The sequence below is a fragment of the Ochotona curzoniae genome, unplaced genomic scaffold (assembly GCF_017591425.1).
Source record: "Ochotona curzoniae isolate NIBS_2020 unplaced genomic scaffold, NIBS_Ocur_1.0 contig_4105, whole genome shotgun sequence".
Taxonomy (NCBI): domain Eukaryota; kingdom Metazoa; phylum Chordata; class Mammalia; order Lagomorpha; family Ochotonidae; genus Ochotona; species Ochotona curzoniae.
Window position 1 is genome coordinate 6,945,175 of NW_024466129.1, and position 26,340 is coordinate 6,971,514.

Below are 26,340 nucleotides of genomic sequence, written 5' to 3' on the forward strand. Positions count from 1 at the left end.
TTGCCTTATATGGTAATAAATGATGCTACTGTCACTCAGGTTTAAAAAGTAAGTATACATAAAGTAACTTTCTTAAAACAAGTCATAATTACAGAAAAAGTAGATACAGGGCCTGGAGTGATGGCTTGATGGGCTAATCCTCCACCTCCAGGTACTGGGATTCTATATGGGCACCTGTTCATATCTTGGCTGATCCATTTCCCATCCAACTCCCTGCTTGTGGTCTGGGAAAGCAGTAGATGACCCAAGGTCTTGGGACCCTGCACCCATGTGGGAGACCCAGAAAAAGCTCCTGACTTTGGATCAGCTCAGTTCTGGCTGTTGTGGCCACTTGGGGAGTGAACCAGTTGATGGAAGAGCTTTCTTTCTGTCTCTCCGTCTTTCTGTCAATTTGCCTTTGCAATAAAAATAAATAAATCTGAAAAATCTCAGAAATTATTAGGACAGAAATCAAACACAGGGAACAAAAGCTGGGAAGAATACTACATACCCACATTATGCTCAGTACACAACTCTGACTAGTTCATTAGCATTTAACCCAACATTTACACTTCACATCTGAAGAAACAGGCCAGGAGAGACACCACAAGCACCTGTCTGATGGCACACTTATCAAGGCGGAGTAAGAGCTAGAACTCACTCAGATCAACTGACTACGAGTACACAGTTGAGAAGCGCATGCTGCACATTTCTCAACATGAGGTCTACAAATGCTCTAAAGTCACATATAGAATTATCTCTCTGGGCACAGTGCAGTAGCCTAGTGGCTAAAGCTCTTGCATTGCATATGCCGGTTCATATTCTGGGGGCCGCCACTTCCCATCCAGCTCCCTGCCTGTGGCCTGGGAAAGCAGTCGAGATACCCAAGACCTTGGGACCCTACACCCGTGTGGGAGACATGGAAGAAGCTCCTGACTCTGATTATGTGAGCGAGTGTACTCAGTTCAACAGAAACCCATCGCCTTCAGTCAGTTCTGCTTCAAGAGGCACCTGCAGAGAGGCAGCTAGCTCAACTGTGAGAGAAAGAATTATGTAACTAAGTCACACGGGAAAACTCGCTATTTGCCAATGGTTGTGAATTTTACAGCAACAGGGATGGGCAGTGAGGAGTGGGAAGCCCCTCGTGCTCCGGAACGTACAGGTTCCGTGTTGTCGAGAGGCTCTTCGGAGTGCTCCCTACTGCTGAACCCAACTGTCAAGGGCACCGGCATGCTCACCTCATTAGCAAGAAAAGCATAAACGCTGTATAGACACACTTACATTTTCATTTTTCTTAATGGAATTTTAATGCTGTTTGGTTGCATTATCTCCATTAATTGTTTTTGTGTTGGTATGTCAATTTCTTGGAGAGTAGGGTGCATTTATCTATTCATCTATTTATCAAATGTAGTTTATCTAAATATCAACACTATGTCAGACAGGGAGATGTTAACTATTTCAGAGTAGAGTACACAATTCAGTTAACAAAAAGTAAGCTTAGTAAAAGCACTGCAAATATGATAAAGCTGAGTGAATTAAGCTTTAGTTTGCTATGCGTAAGTATTTAGTCCCCCTACCAAATTTTCAACCATTTCAGCAGCCAGCAACCAAGCTGTCTTTATACAATGTCACCATCTAGTGGCCATAATGGAGAAATGTCTGGTGTACAACTCACATCTTTGTTCACCAGTAAGTACAAATTAAACTCTCAGCATTTCGGTATAAGAGCACAATGCAGTTTTCTAAAGGCAACATTTCCCTTACATCCACACTGACCTTAAGTTAAATAACAGGTAGCAGTGAATCTACTCAGTAGGAGAAGTAGCAAAGCCTTAATAAATGCTAGCGCTGTTCCACATCTCTTCACTTTCTCTCCTATGATTCTTAGTTCCTTATCTCCCTCTCTCTGTTCAAAGTCCACAACCGATCCCACCGCAGTCTGTAAGGATGAGTATGAGTTACATTCACGATGTCCTTAAGGATGCTCCATGTTATTCCTAGCACAAGTGTCTCTTTGGATTATTACACAATTTTCTGAATTTGATAGAAAACAAATTTATGTACTCAAAGGTAAAAACACTTTCTTAAAAACATTTTTGAGAAGCTGTTTTGAAAGGCAGAGTTACAGAGAGAGAAGGAGAGAGAGAGAGGGACAGATGTCTAATCACTGCTTCACTCCCCAAAAATCTACAATAGCCAAGCCTGGGCCAGGCCAAAGCCAAGAGTTTCATCTGGATCCCCGGCATGGTGCAGAGGCCCAAGGACTTGGGTCATCCTCTGCTGCTTTCCCAGGAAGCTAGAGGAGAAGTGGAGCAGCCAGGACTCAAACTGGTGGCCACTTAGGATGCTGTTCTTACTTATGGCAGATTCAGCCATCGTGCCACAATGTCCACCCCTAGAAACTCTTTTAAAATAGAAGAAAACATAAGAACACATCCTCATGGAAACAGAGTTGATACTTAAATCTGGCTCCCTTCCATCCGGTCACCAGTGTGGTGACAAGCTGGTGGTGAGGAGCCTCCCGTGACTGAGGGTAGCAGGCAGGCGGAATAAATACACGAACAAAGACTTCACAGTAAACTCTTACTCTAGTCAAAATCATATTCATCTGTTAAACTAGCCTTAAAAGCCCCATCTATCTTAAGTGACATGTTTCCAATAAGCATTTGACTTATGTTTAGTAATTATTTAACAAAAATTACACTGTATGCTGCTTTGATCAGCTACTAGAAATAGAATTTGTAAAGATAACTTTAATAAAGAATATAAATTTTATAAGCTTTCAAGTACATACATATTTTTTAAAAGACTTATTTTGAAAGGATTTATTTCATTTAAAGGCAAGGTTACAGAAAGAAAGAAAGACAGAGAGGGATCTTTCATCTTCTGGTTCACTCCCCAAACAGCCATTGGCACCGATAAATATTTGTGTTGCAGAGAATTATGCATGAGACTATGGAGAGACATATTATTCTAAAATAAAACAAATCAGAAGTAAAACAAAAAAGAATAATGTAAAACTTCTAACCATTCAGGTGGTCATGAACTTTTTAAAGCAATTTTATCAGATCTGGAACAGGTGTAGTGGTGTATAGGCTAATCCCACCTGCAGCATCAGCATCTCAAATGGGCACTGGTTCAATACCCAGCTGTTCCACTTCGAATCCTACGCTGTTAACGGCCTGGCAAAGCAGCGCAGGATGGTCCAAAGCCTTGGGAAACCCAGAAGAAGCTTCTGGCTCCCAGCTTTGAATCAGTCCAGCTCTGGCTGTTGAGCCCATTTGAGGAGTGGACAGCAGATGGAAGATCTGTCTCTTCTCTTAGCTACTCTAATGTCAAGCAAAAAATAAACAAATCTTTCAGACAAAACAGAGTGAGGGGTAGGCATGTGACACAGTGCGTTAAGCCACTGGTGCAGTGCTAACATTGAGACCCCAGTGAAGATCCTGGCTTTAGCCTGGCCTAGCCTCGGCAGTTGCAGCCATTTGGGGAGTGATTCAATGAATGGAAGATCTCCATCTCCTCAACTCTGCCTTTCAAGTAAAATGAATACAATTAAAACAAAAATAAAACAAAAATAAAACTACCTATCTGAAAGGCAGATAAGCAAATAGAGATCTGTCATCCACTGGTTTTCTCCTCAAATGCTGATAACAGTCTGGGTTGAGTCAGGCCAACCTTTGCAGCAAGGAACTCAAGCTGGTCGGCCGTGACTCAAGTCCTTGGGTCACCATCTGCTGGCTCCCAGACACATTAGCAGGACGCTGGATAGGAAGCGGAGGTCAGAGCTGATGCCAAATGCTTGGGTATGGATGGAAGCATCGCAAACTCTAACTTAATTCACTGTGCCACAATTCTTGCCCTTTCACCCTTTACTCTGGTAAGAATAGAATCTGGTATTTTATTTTTGTGAGAAAGTTGCTCTTAAAGTGATGTTAACCATAATTTTACCTTCAGTCAGGGATGAACTCCTGAGTGTCAGCAAGGATGAATTCTAGTTTCAAGAATTTTCATTTGGGAATAAAGAAAAGAATTGCAGGGGTGGCATGTTAGCTCAATTCGCTATTCCTCTACCCCCAAGTGCCAGGATACCATTCGGGCACAGATCCATGTCCTGGCAGCCCCACTTCCCATCCAGCTCCCTGCTTGTGGCCTGGGACAGCAGTCAAGGGGGTCCAAAGCCTTGGGACCCTGCACCTGTGGGGGAGGCCTGGAAGAAGCTCCTGGCTTCAGATTGCCTCAGCTCCAGCTGTTGTAGCCACTTGGGGAATGAACCAGTGGATGGAAGATCTTTCTTTCTGTCTTGCCTTCTCTCTGTAACTCTGTCTTTCCAATAAAAATAAATAAGCCTTAAAAAAGAAAAAAAGAATTGCTAAAGGATCTGAGACATGCACAGGCTGGGCACGTGTGGACACAAAGGAAAGCCTAGGGTTTTTTTTTTAATCAGAACAGAGAAATCTAGGCAGGTTATTTGGAACAGTAACTCAGAACTGGTCCTGGGGCCCTTGGCTCAAGCACTTTTCTATTAACACTAGGATGGGCTCTTCACTCGGCATCTGCAACACGTTAGCCAGGAAAGCTGCCACAGCATGAAACCTACACCTAATCAAATAAATGCAATTAGTTATTCCCCTGATCTTTCTTAAGTTTTACAAATGCGAAAAACCAAACCAAACAAAAACACTGTGGCACTCAAAACAGGCCTTCGAGACAGATTGTTTTGTCTTTTTTTTTTTTTTAATAAAATAACAAAACAAAGCAAAAACACTACAAGTCTTTGTAGGAATTTTTTTCCTTTTGTGAAAATTTATTATATCCCAGTAATATGGAGCTGGGGGGAGGGGAGGAAACCACCTGGGTTAAAAATTACTATTTTCTCACAGAATGGATCCCCTGAAACACCCAGCCCCACCTTTATTTTTTTTACTTAATTAATGATGGTATTGTCAGCAGCAACTTTAAAACTAATTTTACATATCCTCTGCCAAAGACCACGAGCATCAGACATTTTCTCATTCTGAAACTAGGTAACTGTTCTGTAATATAACAGTGTGAATCTAAATACAAAGAATTACAGAGGAAGACTGCCGGTATACAAGGCCGGTCACACCACACATTAACAGTGTGAGCTTGGCCAAGTTCCTTCGCTGCAAAACGCGGATACACACGGGAAACCTACAACAGTATCCGACACACACAGAGGTGTACGTCACCTACGCCTCGGCCAGAACTCCCTGACAGGAGTCCCCGCTGAGCAAAGAGTGATATTACAGGTGGAAGTCACTGTGTACATTGCAAAAGGAAATAAGACAACAAGGAAGCAAGCCCCTACTATCCCAGCTGTGTCAGAACCACAGAACCAGGCAGCTCAAACCTCACGGCTGGTGCCTCTAGTTTCAAGTCATTTAGACTGCAGATGCGTAGAAAAAGAACTTTGTAAGTGTACAGCTTTACAAAGAGTCGGTTGTTCTGCACGACAACACGTATTGCTACGTGTCAGAAAATGCTTCTGCAGACTTCAGAATGCTTGAACTGGAACTGAGAAACAACGGCAAGGATTAAGAATACCATAAACAAAGAGTGTGCAGGACCTAGCTCATCCTGCAATAACACTTGGCCTCCCCAGCTATATTTTGTGGTTTGATGCTTGTAATCTATCAGAATTTTATTAATTCCACGTACACAAGCAGCCATCTGGACCTTCTCTAAGCAAGACCAGACTAGTATACAACTGAAATGATTGATGGGCTCTGGAATTGATTAGTTGTTCTGTGAGACAGATGAAGTGTTTTGGCAGAAAATGCCAAAGGTCACTGCTTGTGGTCAAACACAAAAGCCTGCAGAGTCTCAAAGAGATGCTCTCACCATCACGAAGTCTTAGTTTTTAAACAGAAATGGACTTTGAAAATCTCTTAAAAAATATCTTTCCATCGGCTGCTGTGCTCTAGTCCTGATTATCAAATGGAACAATATAAGCAGAAAAATCAGGATGACAGTGATTGTCTTAAGCTGTAATTTCGTATTCTGGATAAAAATATGAACCCGAATGAAAGTGGCAGAAAATGGGCAGAAACATGAACCCGAATGGAAGTGGTACTGAAAACACCTGAAGTGTGGTTGGAAGACAAAAAGTTATAGCTTATGCGCCTTTATTCTAAGTGATTTTTACAAAATCAGATGGTCTAAAGTTCCATATAGTAGTTTAACAGTCTTCTACTTTGAAATAGTTAAAGGCTCCAAAGCTTTAAGAGTGTTTTGATGCCTAGAGTATTATAAAAATTGAATATCGGACTTTTATGCTTTTAAGTGGCTGAAGTCGTTCCGAGACACGCTGACTTGATGGCACCCCTCTCTTTAGCACCAAAGGCTTCCTCCGTCTGTCCTGTCTGTATGATGGCGTATCATCCTTCCCTGTTTCACTGGGTGGCTTATGATCAACACTGTGTTACCACTTTGGTGATGGGGATAAATTGGATGACATATGTCTTGTTACATTCTGGTTATTCCTTGAGGAGTGCACAGTGTGTATGGGCAAGTGGGCAACTCCCCCTGGAGAATCAGACTGCTCCGAATGAACTTGAGTTATGGATTTATTCAGCCTGTAAAACCTCAGCTGGCATAAATAATTGAGAAAGCAAAGGTTTGTCTGTGGTGCATACCTCAGGGACTCAGGGCTCCCTTCCTCCCCTCTACCTCTCTTTCTTATGAAAATGATCCCAGTTGCACTCCTAGATAATAACACACCAAGCAATTAAAAGCCATGGGTGGCTGGAGAGAGGAGAAAAGGTTTACTTAATGAGCTTTTCCTCTTGCAGTGCCCAGGAGAGCCCCAGGAATGACAAGGCGATTAAAGCGAAGAGATAATTATAGATTATGTGAAAATGGGTCCTCTGGGACAAGCAGGTCTTGACATAAACAGTAACTGTTGTAAGAGTCTCCTGGCTCTCATCTTCACCCTTTCCTAATGTGCTTCATCTAGCTCGCGTGTGTTCAGGGTCCCGATGCCAACCAAGCAGAGAAGCACATCCACCTGTTTGCACATCAACAACCCTTTCTGAACAAGGAGCCAATTGGCAGCAAAATCACCATCCTCTCTTCTTTTTCTCCCCTGCTTTGTTCTCTCTTCCCTTACAGAACGCTTGGCACTTGGACTTGCTTACCGTTTGGTGTGTGTATGTGTGCACAGATCCACACGGCTCTGGGTATAACGTGAACAAGGCCTGCCACACCTCCTCTAATGCCTGCGTTCCCTTCACTCTGATCACTTAGCTCCAACCATTTCAGTTTTTTATTTACTTGAAGGTCTAAATAATACTGGCTAGACGGACTGACACTCTTAATGTAAGGGTATGAGAAATGATTCCACCACACTCCATTTGTGCTTACAGCACATGCTAACTTAAAATAATGATAGCTAATACTAATCGATCACTTATTCTATACGAGTGAAAATAGTTATTTCATTTCCTATTCAGAATGACATTATTAAATGTATATGTTATTAATATTCTATTCCTGCTTTACAGGTAAAGAAATTAACATTGATAGAGTATTTCCTCAAGGTGACATGGTCGGTAACTCTGTCTTTAACAACTGTGCTAAACTGGCTCCTAAAACGTTTCAGGAGTCACTGTAATTTCTAATTAATGAAACGGAATTTGACAACTGTTCCTATATTTATAGAGTGAATATCTATATAAAGTTTGAAATTAAGTCTTTTTTCCACTTCGTGGTTTAAAAAATGTGCTTCACTGGTAAAATTAGGGACTCTAGACTTTCATTCATCAATACCCTGCTGATGCTTCTTTTGGATTAATTGTTTCATTGATTTTAGACTTACCTTAATGGGTGAGAGAACTCAACTCCATAAAGCCTTTTAGCAAAGGGAGTCTAGATTTTTCACATGTGGCCACTGATTTTTCAGGGATTGATCAGGTCTGGACTACATTTTTTCCTAAAGACATAAAGCATAGAATTTTCCAGTACTCTGTTTGGTGTTAAGCTGGTTTCAAAAGGTGAAGATGTATTTCTGGTAATTGGTATCTCCAGAAATCATGTTAAATAACTTTCCTAGTATAAGTAATTATCTGCTGTATCTTATCATAAAAGTATTTTATTTCCTTTGACAATTCTTGCTTGAAAGAATGTGAGAAAAATATGAAAAGTTATTTTCTTTGAACGGACATTTATTAATATGAATAACACATGAATTGGTCTTGAAATCTTTTTTGTTACAGATTTAGTTTTATTGAAAATCAGATATACAGAGAAGAGAGACAGAGCAAACTCTTTCATCCTCTGGTTTGCTTCCTAAATGGCTACAATGAGTGGGGCGGAGCTGAGCATCTGAAGCCAGGAGCCAGGAACTTGTTCCAGGTCTCCCACACAGGTGCAGGGTCCCAAGGCTTTGAGCCATCCTCTACTGCTTTCTCAGGCCACAAGCAGGGAGCTGGATGGGAAACAGAGTCACGGGGATACAAACCAGCACCCATAGGGGATCCCAGCGTGTGCACAGCAAGGACTTTAGTTACTAGGCTACCACGCCAGGCCCAACACATGACTTTTTAAAATCACTTATTTATTTACTTCAGATGCAGAGTTAGAGAGCTCCTAGCCACTGGCTGAGGCCCCAGGTGTCTGTAATGGTGCCAGTAAGAGCTGGCAGCTGGGACTGCAATCAAGTCTCCCATAAAGGTATTCAGCTACTCGCATTCGGGACGTAGGTGCCCCAGCTAGTGACGTGGGCCTCCCAACCCGTGCCGTAAGCACTAGGCCCCATGCCTGCCTCAGAAGTGAGATTTTCAGTTGGAGTGCTTTAAGGATTTTCTGGTCCCAGAACTAAGTATACTGCACGTTCCAGTCTGAACACAGGTATGTGGCAAACAAACAAATATTATAAATACATAACAGGAAAGGCAAAAACTAAGTGGTCATTCTTGGAACTGTCTGAAGGCATCTGCAGATGAGAGAATAACAGCCCTGTGAGTGTAAGGACTGTACCCTAATATCCAGGAAACAGTCCAGTCCTTCATTCTTCCATTGGGCACTCTGTATTTCGAACCTACTTAGAACACCACTGGTTTTAAGAACACCATTACTTAAATGTCATTAAGGAAAACGGTGTCATCGATGAACTAAGATATTGCACATGGTAAGACCCATCAGGGATGTGAACGTGAGAAGCCTGTTTTGCAATCAATGAAGCAGCGAGTAGCGAACAGTGCCCAAATGTCTACTTGTCATCGATCCTTTCAAGCATTATTTTAAGAAAACAAACAACACTTTCATGTGTACTCTGATCTGAACGCAATGCCTTCTTGCACAGGTTTAAGGGCTTATAGCCAAGACACTTCAGGAAGGAGGTCCTAGATGCAAGAGTTGACCTGCGAATGTACACGGCGTGTATGACTTTGGAGACATTCAAAAGCTGTGCTCTAGCACGTGAAATCCACATGAAAACATTTAATTAGAAATGAGTGAAGAGTAGGACTTTAATGTGCCAAATGTGACAGCCAGGACGATTTATCCCTGAGTTAGGAGCGGACGCTATGGCCTGACCCACCCCCCCAGGGAAGACTTAAAGCAGCTGCACCAAAACCCTTTTGGGGCAGGAACAGATTATTCCATGGGGAAAAGTAACTGGACATCAGATTAAAATATCCCTGTATAATTGTTGTTTTGTGTTTCTTACCAATGATTTAAAAAAACATGTTAAGTTCAGTATCTGAATTAAGAATACTGTTCAGGTATCTAGGAGACAGTTTGAAGGCAGGACCACTAGATGACTCTTAAGCAACTGCCAGGACACTCAGATCCCTGAGGGAAATGGCACGTTGTCTGCCAAGTTCAGGACACCTTCACTAGACAACCATCAGGTGCCAGGAACTTCCTCAGGTGCTAAGAACATACATGTAATACGTCATCTTTACCCTCAAATACAAAAAGTTTAGTGTAACAGATGAACTGTTTAAAAATTATAACCCAGAGTGATAAATGTCATAACAAAAGCATTAATAAAAAAATGAGACAAAGGAATGTTGAAATGGAAAATACTTAGCAATCATTTTTTTCCTAAGTAACAAAGTCGGCAATGACTTTGGACCTATCCCTGCTCACACAGCTGCCTGCTGCTTGTCATTCACACCATACCAGGACTTGCAAGAGACAGGACTGATGCTATCTTGGGTTCTTCATACACTGATTGTGATTTACTTGTTGTGGAGGCAGATTTTAAGGAAAAACCATTATCACGCAGTTTGTCTAAAAATAAAATGCATTTAAGCAAAAAAAAAAAAGGAAAAATAAGAAATGTGACTATCTAGAAAAATGACTCGAGTTTTCATGATCTGATCTGATTTGAATATGTAATATACTTTGAGGAATAGGGTCAAGGTTCTAAGATGCTATTTTTTTAAAAACTCTTAAGGACAGAATATGCAAATTTAGGACCCCCCAATCCCACCCCAAGCTCTTTTTGATTATGTAAAGGTTGAGGAAAGAGCTAAATTCTGAAAACGTTTTCTGAAATAAGCTTCCTTAAAATGTGTACGGGTTCTGGCAAAGGGTGCAGACATGTTTGAGATGACAGAGAATCATTAGGGTAAGAACAGAGAGCAGATCACAGAAACAGATAGGGGTCAGGAAGTCATCGGGGAGGTACCTGGAGAACCCCTGGACACAGGAAAGAGGCAACGATGGCAGAGTGGTGTAACAGGGAACAGAAAACCCACCAGCCACTAGTGAGCTGTGATCCGGACTCCAGTGACAACCAGGGATCCAGAGGTGGCCACAGATCTGCCTTTGTGGCAGCCAGGTGGGAGCTTGGGTTTACACAGGGAGCTCAGGAGGTGAAAGCAGGCTGGGACTGGCCAATTCTACTGAATACTTTGGCTCAGCAATGAATGGAAAGGGAGCTGTGGACTCCACGGGGCAGCCTGGTGGCAGGTCGGAGCTAACAGCACAGGGATCAAACGCAGGAGTGGGCATGTTTCCAGCTAGTCACATCGGGATGATTTCACGGGGAGGCCAGCTTCACGTCCTGCAGGATCTGTGTGGTCCTGGGTCAGAAAGACAACAGTCCCAGCTCTCCAGCAGTCCTCCATTGGGCACCATCTTGTGTGTTTAGACAAGATCAGTGCCATTGATATACTAGTTATCTGGGACATTGGTGTCTTCCTAACCCAGGACACTCATTGAACATAAAAATTGACTTGGAGACCTATAGGTAATACATCTTAGAAAACTGCACTAAAGAGAAAAATACACCAAACATGATTGTAATGTCAAAAGTTAAAAGAAGAGACAGAGGCACAATGAACATTACCGAAGACTCTCTGGTAAAGGAACAAAAGCCTCTATCACCCTCAGAGTTAACTGAGGAAGATATTGAAAAAATGGGGGACACAGAACTCAGAAAACTTATTATAATTCTTCTGACCAACAATGAGAAACAAATAATACAAGAGTTCAAAGAATTTAAAGAATTTGTTACACAGGAAATGAATCAAATGAAAGCTGACATTTCAGAAGTTACGAATGCAGTGGAATGGTATTACCCACTTTCATCCTGTAACCCTTGACCCTTTGTACCCAAATCAACTAAGTAAGATTATTTTAAAAAAATTCTAAAAAATATCACTATCCATATCACTAATGCAAAGCTTTATGATTTAAAACTTAAATCATTTAAAATCTGTTTAGTCTCCACTAGAGAAGAAAATTCCAAGGTATTTCCCTTGAAAATGTTACTTAAAATTTAAATGGCATGGAGGTAACAAATTATGTCTTGATAATTTGATTCAGTCTGAAAGGTGACAGCATTAAACAAGAAAATCTGAAAAGGTTTTAAAGCAAACTTTTTTTAGTAGTGACATTATTTTCAAAAGTAATATGGATCAAGATTGTTTATGAATAAATGTTTATATTGGAGTTTGTGAATATAGAAAAAAAGAGTGCAGTGGAGCAAATTAAAAGTACAGTGGAGAGTCTAAAAAACAGAATAAATGAAACAGAAGAAAGAATATCAGAATTGGAAGATAGTTCCTGTCACCAGGGGGAAACAAACAAAAAGCTGGAAGCAGAGGTAGGCCAAGCTAAAAAGTATCCAGGAATTAAAAGACACGATAAAAAGACTCAACATAAGAATTATGGGAGTTCTAGAAGGCGCAGAAAGAGCAACTGAGATTAAAGGTGTATTCCATGAAATAATACACAAAAACTTTCTTAATCTAGAGAAAGAATTGGGAAACAACATCCAAGATGGGCACAGGGCTCCCAAAAGGGTTGACAAAAAGTGACCTTCACCACAACACATGATAATCAAGCTCTCCTCAGTTGAACATAAGGAAAAAATCCTTAAATGTGCATGTGACAAAAATCAAGTGACTTATAGAGGAACCCCAATCAAACTCACAGAAGAAACACTGCAGGCAGGAGAGAATGGAGTGACATATTCCAGACTCTAAAAGGGAAAATTTTTCAGCCCAGATTAACATCCTGCAAAGCTCTCCTTTGTCTTTGAAAATGAAATAAAATTCTTTAACAATAAAGAAAAACTCCAAGAATTTGTGTCCTCCAAACCTGCCCTACAGCTAATGCTCAAAGATGTTCTAGTGAAAGAGGAAAGGAACAGCAGCTACCAAAACCAAAGGCAAATGTGGAGAACATCCCACTAAAAGGCCAACAGAAGACTTAACCAAAGAACAACACATTACTAAGATGACAGAACCAAACTGCCACCTATCCATATTAACATTGAATGTCAATTGTTTAAATTCATCAAACACCATAGTTAGAGAACTGGATTAAAAAATAAAAAACATCTATCTGCTGCTTACAAGAGACACATCTCACTAACAAAGATCAGAAAAAACTGAAAGTGAAAAAATGGAAAAAGATACTCCAAGCTAATGGCAAGGAAAAACATGCAGGGTAGTCATTCCTATATCAGATGATATAGACATTGATGTGAAAAACATTAAGAGATGAGGAACACTATATAATGATCCAGGGATCCATTCAGCAAGAAGAGATCACCATAATAAATATATATGTGCCAAATGCCAAGGCATAAGCTACGCGAAACCAACACTAATGGACTTAAAGGGAGAAATAGACTCCAATACAATCATAGAGGGTGACCTTAATACCCATTTAACATCAATGGACAGATCAAAGAAACAGTAACTCAGCAAAGAAACAACAGAACTCACCCAAACTCTAGAGCATATGGACTAATTGATATCTGTTGAACCTCTCATCCTCAGCAAATTAAAAAAAAATTGAAATTATACCATGCATATTCTCAGAACATCATGGAGTGAAGTTAGAGACCAAGAAGTCAAAACACCCAACAGCACTTGCAAACACATGGAGACTGAATAATATGTTACTAAATCAGCAATGGATTAGAGAGGAAATCAAAGGGGAAATTTAAAAAGTGCTTGAAATAAATGAAGGCATCAACACAACATATCAAAACGTATGGGACACAATCAAGGCAGTGTTAAGAGGAAAGTTCATCTCAATCAATGCTTATGTTAAGAAATTAGAAAGGCATCAAGTAAGTCAGCTAACCTTATAGTTGAAGGAACTAGAAAAACAAAAGCAAAGCAATTGCAAGATTAGTAGGAAAAAAGAAATCATCAAAATAAGAGAGTATGAAATAAACCAAAGAGACAAGAGAAATAAGATCAATGTACATAAGATCAATGAATCAAAAAGCTGGTTCTTTAAGAAAATCAACAAAATAGAATCCCCACCAGCTCGACTAATCAAAAATAGGAGGGAGAAAATACACATCAATAGCATCAGAGACGAGAAAAGAGGTATAACAACAGATACCTCAGAAATACAACGAATCATCAGGAACTATTACAAGCAACTATATGTGAACAGATAAGAAGACCTAGAAGAGGCGGACAGATTTTTGGACACATACAATCCACCACAATTGAATCAAGAAGCAATTAACAACCTAACAGACCAAAAACATGCATGGGGAATGAATTAGTAATTAAAGCCCTCCAAACCAAAAAAACTCCTGGACCAGATGTCTTCACTGCTGAATTCTACCAAACATTTCAAGAGGAACTTACCCCAATCCTACACAAGCTTTTCTAAAAAACAGAAAGAGAGGCAATCCTTCCAAGCTCTTTCTATGAAGTTAATACACCTTAACACTAAAGCCAGATAGAGAAACAACAGAAAAAGAGAACTACAGCCCGATATCCTTGATGAACATAGATGCAAAGATCCTTAATAAATTACTAGCCAACAGGATCCAACAACACATTGGGCAGATCATTCACCCAGGCCAGGTGGGATTCATCCCAGGCATGCAGGGATGGTTCAACATCTGCAAATCAATAAATGTGATACATATGATCAACAAATTGAAAAACAAAACCATATGATCCTCTCAATAGATGCAGAGAAGGCATTTGATAAAATCTAACACCACTTCATGCTGAAAACCCTAAGCAACATTCTACAAAACAATCAAAGCATAGAAGGAACATTCTACAAAACAATCAAAGCAATTTATGAAAAAACAATTGCCAGCATCATACTAAATGGGGAAAGATTAGAAGCCTTCCCATTAAAATCTGGAACTAGGCAGGGATGTCCACTGTTACCATTACTCTTCAATATGGTATTGGAAGTCCTTGCCAGAGCTATTAGGCAAGAAAGAAGAATTAAAGGAATCCAAATTGGAAAAGAGGAAATGAAATTATCACTACTTGCAGACGAAATGATTCTCTACATAGGAAAACCAAAAGATTCAGTCAAGAGACTATTGGAACTCATAAGAGACTTTAGCAGGATAGCAGGATACAAAATTAATGAACACATGTCGATGCCATTAGTATACACAAATAACTCCATGGGTGAGAAAGAAATTGTTAAGTACAGTCCCCTTTAAAATAGAGCAGAGCATCTTAAATACCTAGGAATTAAGCTAACTAAATATGTGGAAGACCTCTATGATGAAAACTATAAAACTATAAAAAAGGAAATAGAAGAAGACCTTGAAAAATGGAGAAACTTACAATGTTCCTGGATTGGCAGGATCAACATCATCAAAATGTCCATATTACCAAAAGTAATATACAGATTCAACGCAATCCCAACCAAAATCCCAACATTCTTTTCAGAAATAGAAAAGATGATACAAAAGTTCATTTGGAATCACAAAAGAACACAAATAGCTAAAGCTATCCCGAAAAATAGAAATCAAGCTAGAGGAATCACAATTCCAGACCTCAGGACATACTACAGAGCACTAGTTATCAAAACAGTCTGGTACTGGTACAGAAACAGAGAAGATCAATGGAACAGAATAGAAACACCAGAAGGGAGCCCACACATGAATAGTCAACTAATCTTTGACAAGAAAACAGAAAACAGCCCAGGGAAAAATCCTGGTGTATTCAACAAATGCTGTTGGGACAACAAGATAGCAGCATGCAGAATTAAGAAGCAAGACCCGCACCTGTCACATTATACGAAAATTAGCTCTAAATGGAACAAGGATCTAAATCTACACCCAGAATCCATCAAACTATTGAAGGAAAACATAGGAAGCACACTCCAAGATATAGGAACACAGAAAGACTTCTTAGAAAAGACGCCTAAAGCAAAGGCAATCAAATCCAAAATGAACAAATGGGACTACATCAAATTAAAAAGCTACTGTACAGCAAAGGAAACAATTAGCAAATTGAAGAAACAACCAACAGAATGGGAGAAAATCTTTGCACACTACACAAGTGATAGAAGACTAATATCCAGGATTTACAAAGAGCTTCAGAAACCCAAGGATAGGAAACTCCCCTCCCCTAAACACCCTGTAACAAAATGGGCAAAGAAAATGAACAGATGTTTTTCAAAAGAACAGATTCAAATGGCTAACAGACATATGAAAAGATGCTCAGGCTCCCTAGTCATCAGAGAGAGACAAATGAAAACCACGTTGAGATACCACCTACATGCCTACATGCAGAACTCGACTAACATCTGCTGGCGTGGATGTGGGGAGAAAGGCACCCTCCTTCACTGCTGGTGGGAGTGTAGGCCGGTACAACTACTGTGGAAATCAGTACAGAGAGTGCTTGGAGAATTGCAAATAAACCTGCCCTGTTACCCAGCTATCCTGCTCCTAGGAATAAACCCAATAGAAATGAAATCTGCTTGTGAGAAGGAGATCTGTAATCCTATATTTGCAGCAGCACAATTTACAATAGCAGACATGAAAACAATCCAGATGTGCATTCAAAGAAGAATGGTTAAAGAAACTGTGGTACATCTACTCCATGGAATATTGCTTAGCTATTAAGAAAAATGAAACTATACTATACTACAACCAAGTAGTCCCAACTAGAGACCATTATGCTCAGTGAAATGAGTCAATCACAAAAAAACAAATACCATATGTTTTCTCTTATATAAGGAAACCAGCATGGAAAGTGTAACTTCAATAATCCGATCCATTCTGTTTTTTGCTTATTTGTTTGGCTATATCCCATGTGTTTTGATGTTTTTTATTTCAGCTTTATTTATCTCAAATAATTTCTTTTCTCTTGTCAAATTTATTGCTGGCTCATGGATTATACAGTGGCATCATTTTTTAAAAAAGATTTATTTATTTACTTTTATTGGAAAGGCAGATATACAGAGAGGAGGAGAGACAGAGAAGATCTTCCATCTGATGGTTCACTCCCCAACCGGCCGCAATGACTGGAGCAGAGCCAATCCAAAGCCAGGAGCCTCTTCCGGGTATCCCACACGGGTGCAGGGTCCCAAAGCTTTGGGCTGTCCTCGACTGCTTTCCCAGGCCACAAGCAGGGAGCTGGATGGGAAGTGGAGCTGCCAGGATTAGAACCAGTGCCCATATGGGATCCCAGAGCATTCAAAGCGAGGACTTTAACCACTATGCTATCACACTGGGGCCATGGTGGCATCATTTTTCCCAAGAGACTTCTGTGTTTCCTTTTTGTCACTCATGTGTTGGTTTCTTAGGGGTGCATTTTTTCATGGTGCTGTAATTTGTTATTGATGTTGTTGTTGTGGCTGTTCTAACTCATACCAGTTGTTGACCTTGTTTCATGGCTTCTTACTTATGGTAATGTATAGTGATGGAGTACTGGGGTGTATCATATACAGACGTGGAGGTACAATGGAATATGCATCCCTGCATCCAGATGAGAGATAGATTCCCAATGAAACTGTTGGACTTGTGTAGACAATGGGATGCTGGACTGTCCAGCGTCGGGGTACACTTAAATAAGAGACTGACAGAATTATGATTCCTTATGAAGGACTACATTATAGTAGTAAAATAGGAAAAATCTGTTGGGGGGATGGGAGTTTTGGGGGGAATCCCAGCTTATACGAAATTGTACTATAATTCAAAATTCAAAATAAAAATTATATTTAAAAAAAAGAGAAATAGTGCTGCTATGAACATGCTGTGTAAATATACCTTTGAGATTCTTTTTCAATTTTTTTGGATACAGATTCAGAAGTGGAATTGCTAAACTGTGTGGCAATTTTACTTTTAATTTCCTGAGTAAACTTTATCCTATTTTATATAGTAGCTATACCATTTTAATATTCCAAAACGAGTTAACTTGCAGTTCTTCAAGTACCTGCTGCTCCTTCTGCAATCCCTATTTCTGCTAATCTGCCTGGGAAGGCACAAGATGGTCCCAGGATCTGGGGTCCTGCTACCCATCTGGAAAACTGTGACAGTCTTCTTGGTTCTTGGCTCCAGCCTGGTCTGTACCTGCTATTGTGCTCATCTGGGGTGTGGACCACTGGATGCGCAATCTGTCCTATCTCTGCCTCTCTTAGGCTTCCCCTGCCTTCTCTTCTTCCAAGTAAATAATACAATTAAATTATGCTATTTTGAAGAACATTAACCAAAATAAACATAGCTGTACATTGAGAGAGAAAACCTTGCTTTGCCAACTACTTAGATGGGCGAAAGGTACTGATTCAGATACTTATCATCTATGTTTGACAATAGGAGATTAATCATTATTAATTAGGCATATTACTTGGCACTAGATCATACACAATTGATTTTAAAGATTATATGTTCCCCCAAGGACCCGGCACAGTAGCCTAGTGACTAAAGTTGTTGCCTTGCACGTGCTGGGATCCCATATGGGCATGGTTCACATCCTGGCTGCTCCACTTCTCTTCCGCTCTCTGCTTGTGGCCTGGGAAAACAGTAGAGGATGACCCTGCACCCATGTGAGAGACCCAAACCAAGCTCCTGGCTTTGGATCGGCTTAGCTCTGGCCGTTGCAGCCACCGGAAGAGTGAACCAGCAGACGGAAGATCTTTCTCTCTTCATCTCCTTCTCTCTGTAAATCTGCCTTTTCAATTAAAATACATAAATCTTTAGAAAAAAATTATCTGTTCTTCTGAAAAATTTTTCCCACCACTTATTACTTGTCACAATCCCCTGTAATAAAGAATGCTTCACAAGTTTAATTCAAGTTTAAAACATACACACACACATGCAAACACACATATGCACATAAATATGCTCTTATTTTCAAATATCCAAAGATCATTACCTGATGGTTTCTTCGTGATATAGAGAACTAACCACTGGTCCACCAAACCCGGTATTTGCTTCTTTTCCTTTCTTTTCTGTTATCTGTTGGAGAAAACAAAGGTAGGGAAAAAAAAATAGATGGGTTAAAGTAGTTTACGCTTAAACCAAGTTTCGAAACGGAACTTTCCTAAGAGATGGTAAGAATCTATCTTCAGTTACTTCTTCAAGCACTAGTAACACATCCAAAGCAGTAACAGGGAGCCACCAGGGCTCTCAAGGCTCCACAGAGGCAGAATGGGCACCCACTGCCAACCTGCTGGCATTCACACTCAGTTTTCCCACCCCAACAGCAATTCCCCTAGCTGACTGACAAATGGTGCGCTACGTGGCCAGTCAAATGAAAAGACAAAAAGAAGACACAGTGAATAAACATGACCTGGAAAATTACATCTAGCTTTATAATCAAAGTTCCCAAGTGAAATAAAAACCAATTAAACCATAAAAGGAAACAAACGCTTTTAGGAGGAAAGAAGAAAGGAGTGGACACAGCAGGTGCAGGGGGTTAGGAGATACAGAGAAGCAGGAAAGGAGCTTTAGATCTCAAAGCAAAAAAAAAGGAGTCAACTGCTATGGAAATGCTTTTTTTTTTTTTTTTTTGTAAATCAAGAGTATCAAAGGTCCTGCTCTGTGTTTTCAGAAAACATAAGATAATTCAACCATGAAGTTCTTCTAAAACACACCGCATGGACGTATGAGCTCGGATGTTAGCGTCTACCAGGACCGGTGACTCTGACAAAGGCCGCATCTTTGGGAACACTGAGTTTTGGGGCTAGGACAAACTGCAAATGCCCAAACTCTGACTCTGAAGTTTATTTTAGAATAAAATTAATTACTTTAATGATTGCAAAAAAAAATCCCACTAGTTTTACTTTAAAACATACAGGCAGTCCCCCTATACTTTAAAGAAGGAGTTTGGTTTACTTTTGTATGTGTGTGTGTCTAATTGTTTGCTTCGGTTTGTAGACCACTGAGTTAAGGGAAAAACCCTAGATGTGACATATCCTATAGCAGCTTCTAACATCACCAGAAACAGTGAAGCATCATTTAAGAAGCAGTGAAAAAAATTTTGAGGCAATCAATTCAGTTATCAATTTAAAATAGAGTTATAAAATCTTATTGACTTAATTAAAAGGCAGAATAAATCAATCACATTACTATAGACTGGAAATAGAGAAATGCCAGATACACATTCTCTGAGAACCATCGTGAGAGAAGAAACGCTGCAAAGAATTTCTGAAATAGATAATGCCTTTCGTTAACAGAAACGTTGGCGATACAACCAGGTATCAGATGTCAAGCACGGTGTCTTAAAAGAGAATGCACCCCCACACGGTAACACAGTAGGAAACTCTGGGCTTAGATGCACCACCAGGGGCATGATCTAGAAAGGAAAAAATGGACCAGCTGGTCTTCCCTAAAATCAAAAGCTTCTACATTACAATGTAGTTCAGACAACGAGATGAAAAGCCATAGACTAAGGGGGAAAACGGCAAAATACATATCTCATAAACGGCTAGTATCTAAAATATTCAAAGAAGCCTTAAAACTCAGTAACAACACATCACCCAATAAAAGATAAGAAAAAAATCAGAATAGACAACTTATCAATGAAGATATACAAATGGCAAACAAGCAATAAAATAATGCTCAACACGAAGTTATCGGGAAATACAAGCTAGGATAATGAGAAACCACTCCACATCTATTAGAAAGGCTGAAATGCAGTATGTCCTTCAATGTATGAGTGCAGAAACAAACTATATGCTCATAAACAGTGTTAGTAACAAATAAGCTGTTCTAGATTTTTAAAAAACAGAGAAGAATCAAGCAACTAAACTCTGAAATGAAAGAACAAATATTGTAACTGATGTCACAGAAATGCAAGGGATGCTAAGAGACTATGAACAATTACATGCCAAATTCCTAGAAACACACACCTTACTAAGACATTAGAAGATCTGTACACATTTATAACCCATGAAGAGACTGAATCAATAATGAAATGCCTCCCAACAAAGAAAAACCCAGGGCCAGCTGGCTAAGCTGGAATAAAATCCAGCTGAACACTTCTAGAAGAATTAATAACAATAGTCTTCAAATTTTCAAAAACAACTTGAAAGTAAAATTACACTGACATCAAAACAAGAAAAAAGGTACTATGAGAAAATTAGAGACCAATATTTCTGATGAATATTGATGCAAAAATCAACTAAATACTAACAAAGTGAACTCAGTAGTGCATTTAAATGATTATACATGGGCCCGATAAAGTAGCCTAGCAGCTAACGTCCTTGTCTTGTGCACACCAGGATCCCATATGGGCGCTGGTTCTAATCCCAGTGGCCGTGCTTCTCATCCAGCTCCCTGCTATGGCCTTGGGAAAGCAGTCGAAGACAGCCCAAAGCCTTGGGACCCTGCACCTGCATGAGAGACAAAGAAGAAGCTCCTGGCTCCTGGCTTCATATCAGTTTAGCTCCAGCTGTTGTAGCCATGCTTATTCAGAAATAACTTCTTGATTGTAAATAACAAAGGAAATCAGAAAAGATCAACAGATTCAGATACTTAAACTATAATTTCTGTGATGTAACAAAGATAAACAGGGAAAGAAGGAAGTGTTAAGTAAAAGAAATGGTTTGCATCACAAATAATAAGTCCAAAAATTTGATGCATAAGGAAAAAACTACGACTGGAAATTTAAGCAGGCCGGGGCAGGTGATGCGGGGGCACCTGGAGTTACTCAGGAGCCACATTCTACTCACAGAGACACGTTATACCAGTACCCGAGGGAACGTTCACCATTCCCAACAATTTTTAAAATGTAAATTAAAACAAGGGGGAACAGATTCTTCACTAGCTTCATCAGGACAACAAAACCATCCAAGCCGGAAGGACTGTAACGAAAGGTCCCGATAGCACTTTGGTGGCCCTAGTCATCTGCTGAAACATTTTTCTTTTGGAAAACTCAGGTTAATTTTACTACGGCCTGTAAAAATATTAAGACGTTTATTACTTCTATCAGTTCAGCTTATGGATATTTTAAGAAAGCACTATAACCTTTACATAGCAATTTTGCCCAACAACCATAATCATCCTGTTGCTCATCTTTACCTCAAATTATGTTCCTAAAGATTAAGATAGGGCCTGGCGCGGTGGCGCAAGTGGTTAAAGGTCCTCGCCTTGCACGCCCGGGATCCCATATGGGCGCCGGTTCTAATCCCGGCAGCCCCGCTTCCCTTCCAGCTCCCTGCCTGTGGCCTGGGAAAGCAGTCGAGGACGGCCCAAAGCTTTGGGACCCTGCACCCGCGTGGGAGACCCGGAAGAGGCTCCTGGCTTCGGATCGGCATAGTATCAGCCCGTTGCACTCACTTGGGGAGTGAATCATCGGACGGAAGATCTTCCTCTCTGTCTCTCCTCTCTGTATATCCGCCTTTCCAATGAAAAAATAATAAAAATAAATCTTTAAAAAAAAAAAAAAAAAAGATTAAGATAGGAAGGTAGGTCAGGAGAGATTTTTGGACCACTATCCTCCTTTTCTGTTCTTTTTGTAAAGTGTTACCTTGGACCCTGGAATAAATGTTTTTCCCTTGATGACTGGTTGGCTTATTTCAAAGTCAGAGTCAAACAGAGAGAATTTTCTATCTGATGGCTCACTCTCCAGATGACCCAACAGCCAGGATACTGAGTCTTTTCCTTGTTTATTCCTCAGCTTTAGCAAAGTGTTGGAAAACTGACTTTGAAAGAAATATTTTGAAAAACAAAATCAACTCACTTAACTAAGTTATCAAAATCTAGTTACTAGTTTTTTGATTCTTTAAGCTCTGTGGTCAAAAGGAGGGGTGTGAGGAAGTGCAGCACTGAGGTGCTGCAAGTTAAGCCATCATCTGGGATGCCAGCATAGATGCCAGCATCCCACATGAACACCAGCACTAAACCTGGCAGTTCCCCTTCTCATCCAGCTCCCTGCTAATGTGCCTGCTTAAAGGGAAACCAGCCTAAAGATGGTCCAAGTGCTGGGGCACTACTATCTGCATGGAAGACTCAGGTGGGGTTTCTGGCTCTTGCCTTTAGCCTGGACCAATTTCAGTAGCTGCAACCATCTGGGAAGTGAACCAGTGGATGGAAGATCTTTATCTCTCCTTTCCATAGCTCTGCCTTTCAAATAAATCAATAAATCTTAAAAAAAAACTGATATATGGCTTTGGCCATTTTTTTTTCTTTTTGAATTGGCACATCTTTATATTTTATTTTATTTTTATTTTTGGGAGACTATCAAGAGAAAGACCAAGAATGCTCCCTTCTTGGCTTACTTCCCAAATGCACACAACGGTCCCCAAGCCAGGTACTCAATCCACATCTCCCACATGGACAGCAGCACCCCACTCACTTGAGCCATAACGTGGTGCCTCCCAGGTCTGCACTGGCAGGAAGCCGGAGTCAGGAGCAGACCTAGGGATGCCAGGCATGCGAGGACCTTCAGTGACCTCAAACACCTGCCCTGCAGCTCATCTTTTCTTCCCCTTCCTGTATCAGTTCCACCAGAAGTTTACTAGTCTCTTCAGAGAATCCGTTTGTGGCTTTAATTCCCCTCCACTACATATTTGTTCTTATTCATTGCCATGTTTTATCATAGTTCCTTATATTTACTTTAACTTTCACCTTTTCTGTAACTTCTTACAGTGAAAGCCCAGGGTTTTATATATTCGCATGAATTCTAAAGCAGTCAAGAAAAACTTACTAAAGAGAAGCAGCCAGAAATATTCTTAACTTTTAATGGATTCCATGGCTTGTCACTTGAAAAAAGGAGGAAATGTGGAAATGCGGTCTTGTTCCATCCAACATAAAGTTCAGGGATGGAAAGGAAGGACTCAGTCTAAGGATTTCCTTGTTCTCAGCCAAAAGTTTATCTGAAGACAACAGAATGCAAGCATGTGTAGATAAATAATGAAGCACCCCCTTAGACAGTATATTTCAGATCTTGCATAACAACTAAAAAGCACTTTAAGGAACTATTTCAGGCCCCATGAATCCTGCAGAATAACCCTAGGCAGAAATGGTCAGGAATCTTTCACTTACCTGAGCAGCTCATGTCCCTGCCAAGTGAATGTCTATTCAAATGTGGTCCCTCTCAGTGCAGCCCAGCCTGACCACTTGTATTTATATCCTTTTCTTTCTTTTCCTTTCTTTAATTTGCTTTTCTTTCTATACTCCCAGGGACAATTGTCTTTGTGGTAGCCTTTAAATTCCACAAAGGCAAGGAATTTTGCCTAAATTTGCTCAGAGTATCTGAGGAACTTACAATAGTGCCTGGGACATACAAGGCTAGTAAATGCTTGTTGAAAGTATGAATAAATGAATAGCAAAAGTAACTTCAAATAAGGTAGATTTCCAATCGAGACCAAATTTTAGTTATGTATGAATTTTGAGATGAGACTGTTTAAATTTTACTCTGCTACTTATAAACTGCAAAACCTCAGCTAAATGATTAAATTCACAATCTTCAGCTTTCTTATCCAGTAAATGTGGATAACAGTATCCACTATACTCAAAAATATGTAGTTACTATGTGTTAATTAAAAACAAGGACATATTTTTAAAAATAGTATCTGCCTTACTGAGTCATTGTGAGAATTAAATATAATACATCAAACACACTTAGCACAGCACACAGCAAGTGTCCAGTAAATAAATTTGTAATTCATCAAGAGGTATGTATAAATGCATCAATATTATTATTCACTCAAGTTTCTAATGGCCAAATCAATTTCTCATCCTGCTTTATGTAACACCTTTGAAAATATTTCTTAAAGATATATTTGAAAGACAGACTTTCACAAAGAGAGGAGAGACAGAGAGACAGATAACCTCGGCCTGCTGATTCACCCTCCAGATATCCACGATGGCTAGACTAAGCCAGGCCAGAGCCAGGCGCCAGGGGCTTCACGCAGGTCTCCAACATGGATGGCAAGGGCCTAAACACCTGGGACATCTGCTGCTTTTCCCAAGCAGTTAGCAGGTGAACAGCTGGGGATTCGAACCAGTGCTCATGAGATGCCAGCACTGCAGGTAGTGGCTTTAATCACTAGTTACAATGCTGGCCCACCAAGTCAACAGTATACTTGTACTGAAAAATAAAGTACGCGAATCAAATTTCCTAACGACAGAGTCAATGGGAAAAACAGTCCACAGAGTAGAGGATGCATTCAGAATCCAAAAACACGTATAACGTTGAGGTAAGATGCTGAGCAAAGCAAAAGGATAGACATAACGTACTGAATTCTGTTCAAATGGGAGAACATTTTTATTATGCAGTGATCATAATAAGTCTCAAATGGCCTTCAGTTCCAAAGACCACACTGTAAAGGAGCTGTTGAGAAGCACAAACCGGCTCATTCACAAGATTGACTGGGACGGTGGCTAGATTGGATGGTAATGGGGATGCAATCGATTTTAGAAATGAGGGCTATCTGGCCTAAATAAGAAGATACTTGAAACTGTCTTAAAATATCTGAATAACTTTTCTGTAGATGAAGACTAGGAAATCACTATATACAAGCTTAAAAAATACAAAATAACAAATTAGGAACAGCAATGACCACAGCAACAACACAGTGAAGTAGATTCTGGCCTAACACAACAAGCAGCTTCCAACAACCATTGGTGTTCAAAAATTGTGCCAACTTCTTCACAATAGTAAATTTCTTATCTTTACAGAGTCTCTGAATAGAAGTCAAAAGTTGAAATAATCTGGAGACAAAAAATTACACTAGATAATCAGAAAAGTTCATTATAACAATAAAAGTATAGCTTTATAATACAAAATATAATTTTTAAAAATACAAATGGCTATTAGTCTTTTAAAAAATGTGACAGAACCATCTTTTTAACTTTTTAGAAATTAATAAATTTCTCTCTACAGAGAGAAGAGGAAGATTCTCTCTCCGCTGGTTCACTCCTCAAATGGCCTCAACAGCCGGAGCTGAGTTGATCAAAGTCAGGAGCCAGGAGCTTCTTCCGGGTCTCCCACGTGGATATAATTACCAAGGCTTTGGGCCATCCTCCACTACTTTCCTAAGTCATAAGCAGGGAGCTGGATGGGAAGCAGAACAGCTGAGACACAAATCAGCAACCATACGGGATCCACTTACAAGCATCCAGCCACTGAGCCACTGCACAGGGCCCTGGCTATTAGTCCTAACGGAAATGAAAATGTAACCCAGAGTAAGATACTACTGCAGACCCACTAGGATGGATCTAACAAAAACAACAGAAAATAACATGAACTGGCCAGAATGTTGAGAAATCCAAGCCCTGACTCATGGTTGACAGGACTGTAAAATGTTGTAGCTGTTTTGGAAAGCAATCTGAAAATTTCACACATTTACCATTTAACCTGGAAACTCAGCTCTTAGACATAAACCCATGAGAAATGTAGACATATGTCCATGTAAAAACTTAAACATTCAAAGAAACATTATCCAAAATAGCCAAAAGGTGAAAACAATTTCAAATGTCCAATAACAGGTAAATGAATGAACTAATTGTGATGTATCCATACAATGAAATATTACTCTCAAGTCATAAAAAGAAAAATACATGGAAGAATTCTGAAAATGTATTTATGAAAGAAGTCAGTCACACTAGACCACATATTATATGATTATATTTGAAATGCTCAGAATAGGCAAATCTAAAGCAAGTAAGTATTTTACTGCTTACTTAGGGGTGGGAGAAAT

The 26,340-nt window shown here is 40.0% G+C and overlaps 1 protein-coding gene across 1 annotated transcript in view; it reads right to left on the bottom strand.

The window, feature by feature from the left end:
- Positions 1 to 26,340, bottom strand: part of ACBD6 (acyl-CoA binding domain containing 6) — a 151,446-nt gene that overhangs the window by 94,383 nt on the left and 30,723 nt on the right. Inside the window, exon 4 of the mRNA XM_040984347.1 lies at positions 18,567 to 18,649. Coding sequence (XP_040840281.1) covers positions 18,567 to 18,649 — 83 coding nt within the window. The remainder of the gene's footprint in view (positions 1 to 18,566; positions 18,650 to 26,340) is intronic.